Source organism: Balaenoptera ricei, chromosome X (genome assembly GCF_028023285.1).
Source record: "Balaenoptera ricei isolate mBalRic1 chromosome X, mBalRic1.hap2, whole genome shotgun sequence".
Classification (NCBI taxonomy): Eukaryota; Metazoa; Chordata; class Mammalia; order Artiodactyla; family Balaenopteridae; genus Balaenoptera; species Balaenoptera ricei.
Genome location: NC_082660.1, coordinates 16,588,699 through 16,601,759, shown reverse-complemented (window position 1 = coordinate 16,601,759; position 13,061 = coordinate 16,588,699). Strand labels below are relative to the sequence as shown.

The 13,061-nt window shown below is 43.7% G+C and overlaps 1 protein-coding gene across 6 annotated transcripts in view; it reads left to right on the top strand.

Annotated features, from left to right (window-relative positions):
• SH3KBP1 (SH3 domain containing kinase binding protein 1) overlaps positions 1–13,061 on the top strand; it is a 337,779-nt gene that overhangs the window by 264,724 nt on the left and 59,994 nt on the right. For all 6 annotated transcript variants that reach the window (XM_059911028.1, XM_059911030.1, XM_059911025.1 and 3 more), the window contains one exon: positions 2,953–3,060. In XM_059911028.1, the coding sequence (XP_059767011.1) occupies positions 2,953–3,060 (108 nt within the window). The remainder of the gene's footprint in view (positions 1–2,952; positions 3,061–13,061) is intronic.

Genomic DNA, 13,061 nt, shown 5'->3' with positions numbered 1-13,061 from the left:
CTATTTTCTGTCCTGCAGCAGACTCCCTTTCACTTTTCTTAGTATTCTAAGTCACGCTGTCAGTTTTCTTTTTTCAACATACTTATCTCATCCGTGAGCTTTGTATTTGTTCTTATACCAGTCAGAACAATTAGACATACTGTGTTCTATCTTCATGCTTCCCCTCTCTTACCTTGAATTACACAATGATTAGCACTGTTAATGTTTTCCTTAAAAAGCAGAACATAGATGAGCCGTTCGAGCTATTCATCACTGATGGGAGGTATAATAAATATAATGTCACATGCACTGTTTTCCCCTGTAGGCGTGCATAAGTTCTGAAGTTATTCTGGATATGCTTTTGCTTATTAAAATTTTCTTTGTTGTTTTTCTCGCATATGAAGCAGGAGGCTTCATTACAGTGGTTCTTGGGTTATTGATTGCGTAAGGCTAATGGGAAGCATAGCCTTGAACCATTTAGAAAATTTGAAAGAAAGCCTTCAAAAGAAATATAGCACTAAACAATATTTGAGTGCCTTTTATGGACATAATTCTGTATCAGATGATCTGAAATGAATGTGGAGAAAAGTCCACTCCTCACATAAGCAAACCCTTCACACATGAAAAGATTTAAGATTATTTGAAAAGCTGTTGATGATTCTCTCCTCTTTGGTACTAGATCTCATGGTTGATACCTGTTATCAAAAAAGGACCTTGTATGTTATGTGTGCACATGCGTGCGTGTGTGTGTTTCACACAAATCTCTAAGCTCCCTGGAATTAGGGATCATGTTCTTTTGCATGTTTAATGTTTGGTGCCTACAGAATGAATTTAAATATACTTTACATATAATAGTTTTTTGTTGAATGGGATATCGTGAAATGCAAATTAACACAGTTCTGAGTGTCAGAGAAAAGGTAAAGCTTCCATTATAGTCACTTTCCTAAAGGTGAGTTTCAAGTTGGGCTTTGAAGAGGAGAGGGACTTGTCCAGAAAAAGAAGAGGAAAAAAAATTATGCCAGGCATTTCCTCAGAAACAGAGGCTCTGGATTGAAAGACTTAATTTCTAAGGATTAGGAGTAAAGAAATTCCACCCCCTACTCCTTCATAAGTTTTTCTGATATCGTCGATGACATAACAGTTTCTCAGGGATGGAAGAACCTCAGAAGCCATACGATTCTGCCACCACCACCCCTGTTCATGAATTCCTTCTTAGGGACTACTGCCAGATTGTTTAGGGGGTGATGTGACATGGGCAGGGCCAGAATACTTACCTGGGCTCCTCATTGTCATTTTCCAAGAAAGATAAGCATTCTTTCATATTGTAAGTCTCCTGAACCTTGATTTGTTCTGAGTAGATCTGAACTTGATGCTTCAAGTGTCTTTGTCTTTTGGTGTTGGTTGGGACTAGAATTTATAGTGTGATTAAGGACTCAGGTCAGTCTATCCGTATAGCAGATACCACTGGGGTAAAAGATGATGGTGAGCATTTACTTCTCACCTGAGGTGGCCCTGTGTTAACTTACATAGAATCCTCACAGGCTGGGGTAGATGGAGGCTATCTTGTCCTGCAGTAATCCTAGTCTTGGGTTGTGGGAGATCACAGAACTCAGGGTTAGAAAGAGTCTTATTTGATTCCAGAAATATTTATTATATTGTGCATTGGGCTGGGAGTATAATGGTGAAAACTTCAGATGTGTTTCTCTTTTTGCTGGAATGGATGCTCTAGCAAGGCACATAGTGAGTCACATAAGCCAGGGCCTCCAGAGGCTTATCACCAGGCCCTAGGCCAGCTGCACATCTGCTGCTTGAGGCCTCCTCCCCCCTCCCCCAGCCCCACTGGTATTGTGGAGGGCCATGAGTGTGTCTCCGTGGGCCCTGAGCAGGAATTCCTCACTTTCCTGAGCATTTATTTTCAAAGTCCTCTGTGTTAGTAGCATTTTTTGGAAAGCCTTCGCTCATTTCAGGCTTTAGCTGGAAATTGTTGACCACAGTCTGAGAATTGGGTTTTTACTCAAGGACCTGTACTTGACAGTGGTGTGTATGTTGTACATACACTGGGAAGGAAGAAATGCCCAAGTGAGGAGGTTTACAGCAGGACAAGGTGGGTCTTGGATTGGGGTGGGAGAAGTGGAGTTGGACCCAGAGGACAAATGCGAGATATATTATCAGACTAGAGCAAATCAAACTTCCAAGCAGTTGGGGATAGGGAAAAATAGAGGTGGTTCTGTGGCATGAGGTTGAATGCCTGGGAGAGCCATGAGGCCGTTAGGCTCAGGATGGAAGCTTGCAAAGGCTGAGCTCTCACTCTCTCCCTAGCACTTGGCACAGAGTAGGTGCTCAATAAACGTTTGACAAGTGAGTGAACAGAATAGGGATTATTCAAAGGGAAGCAGGTTTGATCTGGAAGAATGAAGAGATTTATTCATTCATTTAGTAAGCAAACATTAAGTTCTGTAAGGTGGGGGGAAGGGCTCTTCATGATGACAACTGTGCCCCATCAGCACGGAAAGGAGAGGGTACATTAATGAGCTTGCATAGAGTGTGAGTTTTCTTACGCTTGGCTGCCTGTTGCAAAGCCCTTCTTAATTTCGACAAGCTTTGTGACAGGCTAATCAGAGAGAACATTTGTGCGTGTGATGTTTTCTAACCCACATTTTCAGTTGATGAAATAATTTTATTTCAGTAAAATTAAAATGAAGAAAATACATATCCTCCTATCTTTAAGGGAAAAACAAAAGATCTTATTGATCTTAAGGCATCCAAAAGCAACACTGGGTTTTGAGTCCCAGCAGACAGCTCTAGCGCACTTAAGCTTTTGTTCTCCCATCTGACTTTGGGGTTTGTGCTGATTTAGTCTTAGTAACCATTGATAGCAGCCTCAAGGGAAGCTCCTCCATCTCTCTAGAAAGGGTGTCAGAGCTCCCTGTAGGGTGCTTACCCCATTTCTCACTCTGCTCTCCTGTTTCCTAGGACTGCATCGATGTAGGCTGGTGGGAAGGAGAGCTCAATGGCAGACGCGGAGTGTTCCCTGACAACTTCGTGAAGTTACTTCCACCGGACTTTGAAAAGGAGGGGAATGTAAGTCTCTGTGGCTTGGATCTCAGTGCGCTGCCTGCTGTCAGAATTGTGGCTTCCATGACGGGGCTGGGGATGTGGGGTGGGGAAGTTTATTGTTGAAGAGCCCTGGCATTTTAGTTTCTTTGTTTTTTTTTTTAATCAATTTATTTTATTTTATTTATTTTTGGCTGCGTTGGGTCTTCGTTGCTGCGTGCGGGCTTTCTCTAGTTGCGGCGAGCGGGGGCCACTCTTCGTTGCAGTGCGCAGGCTTCTCACTGCGGTGGCTTCTCTTGTTGCGGAGCACGGGCCCTAGGCATGTGGGCTCAGTAGTTGTGGCACGCGGGCTCTAGAGCGCAGGCTCAGTAGTTGTGGCGCACGGGCTTAGTTGCTCCGCGGCATGTGGGATCTTCCCAGACCAGGGCTCACACCCGTGTCCCCTGCATTGGCAGGCGGATTCTTAACCACTGCGCCACCAGGGAAGCCCTAGCATTTTAGTTTGATGGACCCAGGTTCTGAGCCCTCGGCTGCCCCATACCTGATGTGTGTGAACAAGTCCGTTAACTTCAACAAGCCCCAGTTTCCTCATCAGTGCGCCTTATTCTAAGGGTTGTTGTGTGACTAAACAAGATAATGTGGGTAAAGCACTTGGTGCAGTACCTGGAACGTCTAAGCACCCAAATAAACAGCAAGAACCATTAGGTGCTCCATTAGTAAGTGGATGGCCTGCATCCTGCATCGCATGTCCTTGGGGGTAAAGTGGCCAATATTGTGGAAGTGGCTGAAAAGCACATTGTTAAGCTAAGGATACAGGGTGAGGCCTACTAATCTTCCTAACTCTGTGTGTGTTGTGTGTGTGTGTGTGTGTGTGTATGTGGACATGAATACACATGCATGCCCGTGTGTGTGTGTGTGTGTGTGTGTGTGTGTGTGTGTGTGTGTATACACCTCTGATCTGTGCTTTCTTTCTTTGTGGGAACCCATTTTACAATGCTGTGGTTTAAATGAGCCAGTCCATCTTTGTTTGCCTCACTCCAGGCATATTGTTTCTCTGATGACAATGTAACAAAAAATGTTGAAAAGTCGGAAGCACTTTACATTCTAAGGGGGCAGCAGTTTGGTCTTTTCCAACCAGTTCTACACCTCAGGGCTCTTTGGTCAGGCTTTCATGTGACTTCTGCCCACCTTTCCCAGCCTGCATTCTATTCATGCCCATGGGGGCTCTATTACTGGACCATGAACCTTGACCCATCACCATTCCCATGGAGCTGAGGTTCGGGAAAGGTAACTACAATACTGGTGGATTGGTTGCCAAGGATACTAAACAGCATTGATGGTGTATGCACTGCTTAGATGAATGGATATGATTGTTCAAGGAGCCAGATGGTGTAGGTACCCACCAAGATTATGGCCTGTAGATTGGTTTGAAGCCAAGGGCCACACGTTTTAGGCTTTTTGATAGCTTTCTTTCTTGTATTGTTTAGCTGAAGGATGCTCTGTTCCACATCTGTTATTCTCTCTAGGAATTAAGTTTGAGGTTCAGAGAATCTATATTCTGCTTCCCAGTGTTTTCTAGATCATTGAGACTTACTGCTGGTCCATGGACCACACTTTATCAGCATCACCTGGAGCTTGTTAGAAATGCTCGGACCCCACCCTAGACCTGGTGCCTCAGAACCTGCATTTTATCAAGATCCTCAGGCGATCTGTTTACACATTACAGTTTGGGAAGCTCTAGTGGTAGATGCAGGTATCTGTCTAAGTGATGACATCCCCACCTTCTAGTTTCCAGCCATATTTTCGGAGGAGAATAAATCCACAGAACAGAGAAGGGCTCACCATTCAGTAAAGACATTTTCCACCAAGCAAAATCATTTGACCCATTTTTGTTGATAATGATTGCCATGGTGGGTTATCAGCTGACAGAATTCATCCTCCAGAAAAACAGACGCTAGCACTTAGTAATGACTATATAGTAAATGTTTAAAACAGTAAGACACAGGAAGGAGGTTTAGCAAACATTTATAGAGTGCGGTGGTTGTGACTCTAGGCTGCGACATTGAATAGACTTGGACTTGAATCCTGGCCCTGTCACTTAGCTGTTCTGTTCAAGGTCAACTCATTGAATGTTTCCTCAGTACACTCGGCCCTCCGTATCTGCGGGTTCTGCATCTGTGGATTCAATCAACCTTGGGTCAAAAATACTAAAAAATATATTTCAGGAAGTTCCTAAAAGTAAAACTTGAATTTCTTGAATTTGCTGTGCAATGACAACTATTAACATAGCATTTACATTGTATTTGCGACCATTTATATAGCATTGACCTTGTATTAGGTATTATAAGTAATCTAGAGATGACTTAAAGTATAGGGGAGGATGTGCATAGGTTATATGCAAATACTTGCCCATTTTATATGAGGGACTTGAACATCTGTGGAGTTTGCTGTCTGTGGGGGGTTACTGGAAGCAATCTCCCACAAATACTAACGACTGTGTCCTCATCTATAAAATTGCAAGAATAATCATACCTACCTTGTTAAACTGTTGAGAAGATTAACTGAGATGATGCATATGAATTCCTTAGCACAGTGCCTGGTCCTTTGCAAACGCCCCATACGTGCTAACTATTCTGGTCTTTGTAATAATGACTATTAGCACAAGTTTTAGCTGGAAGGCTCCAGCTAAAACTGTTCGGTAATGATAGAAATCTGACTCTAGTTCATCAGATCAGCACGGAGTTATCTTGGTGTCTTGGTGAGCTTCCCTGGGGATCCAAATGCATCTAAGAACTTTGATGAATAGCCTTTAAAAAGAAATCTAGTGCCTTATAATATATATTTGCAGAGACAAGCAAGTACAGGATGGCATAACCTTCATGTCATTTTGCATATTTGGGAGGGGGGCAGATCTGCTGCCTGACAGTGATGTTTTATGTTTATTCATTCATTCACTTTGTATCTATTGGGTCCCTTCTTTGGGCTGGCTGCCATGCTGGTTGATGGGAAGTGAAGAGGACACACGTGGTCGCTGTCCTTGTGGGCTTAGTGTTGGGCAGCAGGGGGCCACCCAGACTACCCGTTTCACCCTTCTCCCTAATCTTTGCGAGCCTGGTAAAAGGTGTTCACATCCAAAGCATTTGGATACCAAGACCTTCATGGTGATGCCTCTCCCTTTGGCCAAGGCATCTTAGCAAGCACGCCCTCCTACCAGACATTTGCCGCCTTCTTGGTCCTGATGGAGGTAGTATGATTTTGAAGGCTGAGGTAAAATCTGGATAATTCTTTTAACAAATGGGCAAAGCCTGTGGTTGCCTACGTTGTAGCACCCTGCCTTCTAGTCCCCAGCCATATTTTAGGGGGGCAATAAATTCACTCAAGTGAGAGAGACTCCATGGCATACTTTTCTAGAAGCTCTGCTCTGTTACATAAGGTATTACCGGAGGACTCCCGCTGAGAGAGTGAAGTTGTCAGTGATGAGTGGACTCGTCTTGGCTTGCTCACTGAGGCACGCACGCTCTTTGGGGCCCATGGGCATCTTTCCCACCCCAGACAAGCAACCACCATCTCTTTGATAGGTCTTTTAACCTTGTTCCTAAGAAGCAGAAAACTCAATTTTAGGGAAACAGTAGTTATACCTGTCAGACAAACTAATACCTACAGCTGAGAAGCGATTGTATAATGTGACATTTAGCTTTTAGAAGATTCAAAGTATTATATCCTTTTCATCCCCTCCGGCCTATAAAACCCACCAACCAGCTTTGCATTGGTTGTTACACCAGCCTTTAGAACTGCACCTGGAATGTTGGTGAGTTCGTGACAGCATGACTGGAGACAGGGCTGTTGTGTGCTGAGTTGACTGTGTAAAGATGATTAGAATCATTAACACAAATGTACTATGTGAATGACAGAGTCTGAAACATTATTCTGCCATCGGTGTCAGCAGATGTCATCTTGTCTTGCCAGTAGCTGGGGTTGCAGTCATTCATCCAGAAAAGAGGATGATGTGTGATGATTAGGGTAGACAGGAGCAAACAGCATTATTCAACGGCAGACCTCTTGAATCAGTAGGCATCACCGAAGCATTCTGACGAAGCAGGTGTATTCTCTGCTCCGGTGCAGATTCAGGTGGTTACTACAGGGCCTTTTGGAACTCCTCGAGGTCTTTCTTTCAGAGGGTGCTCAGCAGATTCTCTCTCACCGGGGTAGTAAAGGCGTTGGGGCTTTTCCCCAAGATATTCCCAGAGAGCACCAGTCGATCTCTTGGTGCAGATTTTAGAGCAATTATATAAGCTATTTGTGTGAGAACCTAGATTCAGTGGCTGCCTGTTTATTTTGAGCCTTGACAGTAAAATTGAATATTAGAATGGAAAGATTAAATATTCTGAGAGCTCTGATGAAGCGACGTGCATGCTCTGTTGTCAGGACTGAAGGAAAGCAGGGAACTTGGACTCTCTGAACTGCAGAAACAACATCTTCCTGTCATTTTTAAAAAAAAACAATAGAACAGGTATCCTGAAAGATGATGTTTCTGAAAGATAGTGTTTTAAGAAAGTCTCAGGATCCAGTTCTTTTAAAAGAAAGTGTTCAAATCACCAGAAGATGGTACTGTTCTTGCATGCGCTGATTTGAGGGGCTCTTGTGAGCTTGTGCCATGTTGAAAACCGGGGCGTTGCTGAGATGCCCAGAGGCGTTTCCCCAGTGAATGCTCTACAGTGGAGGGTCTGCCTCTCGGCCTCAGGGATACAGAACCCTGCCCTCAGAGACTTCTAAGGATGCCTGTAACTGTGATGCGGGCTCACATTTGCAAACTCACAGAGACTTACCCGGGGATCAAACTGACAGCTTACTAATCGCAACAGGAACTGAAATTTCAGCCCGTCTGAAGCACATAGGTCTGCCTGCCCTGGGCATTTGCTCCCTCTCAGCCTGATTCCTTAAAAGCCAGATTCTATAGGAAACCACATTTACTTGGTGATTTCCGGGAGAGCAAGGAATGAAAAGAAGAGGAGCTAGTTATTTTCACGAAGGGTCTTGCAGGTACAACTTGAGGCCCCCTCAGGCACTAGGGGGAAGAGTGAGCCAAGGGAACTGTATGTTGAGTTCACCTAAGCCCAGAGGATGCTGGCAAGAGCCCTGCACCTGTGACCTCAGCAACTCTCCATTTTTCTCTGTTTTCATGGCTGATCAGCCCCTTGCCATCCATTGTCCATCTCCAGACATATCGCGGTTCAAGCAAGTAGATTTCCCACATTCTCCATTACAGTTGAGTGCCAACCTTAAGATCGTTCGGCGGGAGTTTTGTACGTTCCAAACTTTTATAGGAAAGGATGTATCTTTTTTTTTTTTTGACATTTATCATGGTTTATTTTATTTTTTAATACGTTTGCTTTCTTTTAACATCTTTATTGGAATATAATTGTTTTACAATGGTGTGTTAGTTTCTGCTTTATAACAAAGTGAATCAGCTATATGTATACATATGTCCCCATATCCCCTCCCTCTTGCGTCTCCCTCCCACCCTCCCTATCCCACCCCTCTAGGTGGGCACAAAGCACCGAGCTGATCTCCCTGTGCTATGCGGCTGCTTCCCGCTAGCTAGCTATTTTACATTTGGTAGTGTATATATGTCCATGCCACTCTCTCACTTCGTCCCAGCTTACCTCCCCCTCCCCATGTCCTCAAGTCCATTCTCTACATCTGTGTCTTTATTCCTGTCCTGCCCCTAGGTCCTTCAGAACCGTTTTTTTTTTTCTTTAGATTCCATATATAAGTGTTAGCATATGGTATTTGTTTTTCTCTTCCTGACTTACTTCACTCTGTATGACAGTCTCTAGGTCCATCCACCTCACTACAAATAACTCAATTCCGTCTCTTTTTATGGCTGAGTAATATTCCATTGTATATATGTGCCACATCTTTATCCATTCATCTGTCGATGGACACTTAGGTTGCTTCCACGTCCTGGCTATTGTAAATAGAGCTGCATTGTGGTACATGACTCTTTTTGAATTATGGTTTTCTCAGGGTATATGCCCAGTAGTGGGATTTCTGGGTTGTATGGTAGTTCTATTTTTAGTTTTTTAAGGAACCTCCATAGTATTCTCCATAGTGGCTGTATCAATTTACATTCCCACCAACAGTGCAAGAGGGTTCCCTTTTCTCCACACCCTCTCCAGCATTTACTGTTTGTAGATTTTTTGATAATGGCCATTCTGACTGGTGTGAGGTGATACCTCATTGTAGTTTTGATTTGCATTTCTCTAATGATTAGTGATGTTGAGCATCCTTTCATGTGTTTGTTGGAAATCTGTATATCTTCTTTGGAGAAATGTCTGTTTAGGTCTTCTGCCCATTTTTGGATTGGGTTGTTTGTTTTTTTTTGATATTGAGCTGCATGAGCTGCTTGTAAATTTTGGAGATTAATCCTTTGTCAGTTGCTTCGTTTGCAAATATTTTCTCCCATTCTGATGGTTGTCTTTTCGTCTTGTTTATGGTTTCCTTTGCTATGCAAAAGCTTTTAAGTTTCATTAGGTCCCATTTGTTTATTTTTGTTTTTATTTCCATTTCTCTAGGAGGTGGGTCAAAAAGGATCTTGCTGTGCTGTATGTCATAGAGTGTTCTGCCCATGTTTTCCTCTAAGAGTTTTATAGTGTCTGGCCTTACATTTAGGTCTTTAATCCATTTTGAGTTTATTTTTGTGGATGGTGTTAGGAAGTGTTCTAATTTCATTCTTTTACATGTAGCTGTCCAGTTTTCCCAGCACCACTTATTGAAGAGGCTGTCTTTTCTCCATTGTATATTCTTGCCTCCTTTATCAAAAATAAGGCGACCATAGGTGTGTGGGTTTATCTCTGGGCTTTCTATCCTATTCCACTGATCTATATTTCTGTTTTTGTGCTAGTACCATACTGTCTTGATTACTGTAGCTTTGCAGTATAGTCTGAAGTCTGGGAGCCTGATTCCTCCAGCTCCAATATTCTTTCTCAAGATTGCTTTGACTATTCGGGGTCTTTTGTGTTTCCATACAAATTGTGAAATTTTTTGTTGTAGTTCTGTGAAAAATGCTATTGGTAGTTTGATAGGGATTGCATTGAATCTGTAGATTGCTTTGGGTAGTAAAGTCATTTTCAGAATGTTGATTCTTCCAATCCAAGAACATGGTATATCTCTCCATCTGTTTGTATCGTCTTTAATTTCTTTCATCAGTGTCTTATAGTTTTCTGCATACAGGTCTTTTGTCTCCTTAGGTAGGTTTATTCCTAGATATTTTATTCTTTTTGTTGCAGTGGTAAATGGGAGTGTTTCCTTAATTTCTCTTTCAGATTTTTCATCATTAGTGTATAGGAATGCAAGAGATTTCTGTGCATTAGTTTTGTATCTTGCTACATTATCAAATTCATTGATTAGCTCTAGTAGTTTTCTGGTGGCATCTTTAGGATTCTCTATGTATAGTATCATGTCATCTGCAAACAGTGACAGTTTTACTTCTTTTCCGATTTGGATTCCTTTCATTTCTTTTTCTTCTCTGATTGCTATGGCTAAGACTTCCAAAACTATGTTGAATAATAGGGGTGAGAGTGGGCAACCTGGTCTTGTTCCTGATCTCAGTGGAAATGGTTTCAGTTTTTCACCATTGAGAATGATGTTGGCTCTGGGTTTGTCATATATGGCCTTTATTATGTTGAGGTAAGTTCCCTCTTTGCCTACGAAAGGATGTCTCTTGCTTGATTCCCGTAATGGCTAATCCACTGTAGGTGAATTTTGCTGGTTAACTCAGACCACATTCTCTTTACTAAGTTCTAAGGAGGCCCCTTACCTTAGCCCCCATCATCTGACAACCCAGTTATAGCACTGTCCTCAGCCAAAATTTTCTTTATTCCTAGTCACATGCTTCAGCCTTTTGAGAACCACTCTTCTTTCTCATTTTTGAAGATGCCCAATGAATTATTTCCCTGTTTTTAGTCTTCCAAAAAGGAACAAATTTGTGCTTATAATAAGCAACATTATGAATAAAACTCACCTTTGACATTATTTGTCTGTACATTTAATTTTCTGGGTAATTTCACCTGTAGAGATGGGGATTGTCAAGGTGTTGATATTGCCCAAGTATGGCCTCATGACAGAGCCCCAGCTGAGTTTCCCTGACATGGCCTGGATGGCACTCCTTCTCCCTTCTCTGTTGGTACTTATAGCCTTTACTCTCCCAACTGAGCACCTCATTCAGTATACTCTTGCCTGAAGTGATTCTCTCTCATCATGCCATATGAACTGTAATCTCTTTGAAGGCAGACCTGCGTCCCAAGCTCCTCCTTCATAGGGTCTAACAGTGTGTGTCGTAGTCAGTTCAGGCTGGTATAACAGAATACCATAGACTAGATGGCTTATAAACAACAGACATTTCTCACACTTCTAGAGGCTAGGAAGTCCAAGATTTGGCATCTAGTGAGGGCTCACTTCCTGGTTCATAGATAACTGTCTTCTTGCTGTGTCCTCAAGGTGAGGGAACTCTCTGGGGTCTACTTTATAAGGGCAGTAATCTCATTCATGAGTGAAATCCCTTATGACCTAATCTCTTCCCAAAGGCCCCATCTCCAAACACCACCATATTGGGGATTAGGTTTCAACATAAGAATTTTGTGTCCATTCAGTGGACAAATATTCAGTCCTTAGCAGCATGCTTGGTATATGGTTGGCACTCAGGAATCCCTTGTCCTTTGGTCGTTTGGTGACAAGGTGTACCTTCCTCTCCTTCTGTCCCTCCCCTCTTACTAGCTGCTCTTTCCTGTGATAGTATGAAAGAGGAGCAAGAGTAGAGGGAGGGGCAGAAAGAAGCCAGGTCTCTTGTCAGATTTGTCTTCCCAGACAAAGGGGAGCCCAGATCCATCCATCCGGGTGTGAGGTCTGGGCACGGAGTCAAGGCACCACTTTCAGGGTGTGGTAGATGGCGTGAAGAGGTAAGCCAAGGGAGTGAATTAAGAGAGCATCTTAGAGAGAAACCGAACACCAAAGCCTGGGTGACCACCCAACAGGCCAGCAGTCTAGATGGGTCCAGCCAAGAGGGATACCATGCATGTAGGCCACCAGCCCAGAGGCCAAGGAGAGGAAGAGAGAGAGACCCTGCCAAGAGCAGGTTTTGTGGTAGCCCCCGGTGATCTCCTGTGCTGGGGACTCTGTAGGGTGCAGAGGGGCCCAGCCCCAGATGCACTCTTCACATGTGCTGCCGATCCGCCAGGGACAGGAGAGAAAAGGGCAGAGTGGAGGCCCCTGTGTGTTTCTAGAGCCATGAGGGGTACCCTGGTCAGGAACTGTCCGTTTGTGTCCCCTGTCCGGCCTCACACAGAGACACCTCCAGAGAACTTAGCCAGATGCCTGGAGGAGGGCTTCCCAAGACTCAAAATCAAGCTGAAAATCGCTTCCAGAACCTTGCCATGTTCCTCTCACGAAGCCCCCTGAGGGGTACCCTTTTCAACAAGTCACATGTCTGGGCCCAGAGCTCTGAAGGCAAACTGGCTTGAGAGGCCAAGTGGCAAACCATAATTCCTGCCAGGGAGGACAGTTGAGCCAACTGACGTGCTCCTTCGCTTGGGGCTGGCCAGACTTGCCAAACAAAGGGCAGAATCAATTACTAAATCCTTTAGCAGGAGGCAAAACTTGCCTTGCTGCTGTCTTCGCTCCAGAACGTTCAGGTCTATTTCCTTCCCGGTAATAACAGTAAGAAATGAAATCTAGTTCGTATATCCTTTGAAGGATGGTGTTTGCTTCTGTGTCCAAGCCAGCAGATCTACACACAGGGAAATGTACACACACGTGCACCCAGGCCTGTGTGCCCTGCACGTGTGAAGGCCATGGAAGGCATTCTGCTCTCCCAGAAATCAGAAAACGTTCACCCATTGACTTTCTTAAGAACATTTTCATGTTGGCTCTTTTTTAATGAATTGCCAGTCTGAACACTGAGAGATGTGAGTTCTGGGCCCATTTTAGCTCCCACCTAGCTGTTAACATGGCCCCTCTAGGCCTCAGTTTTC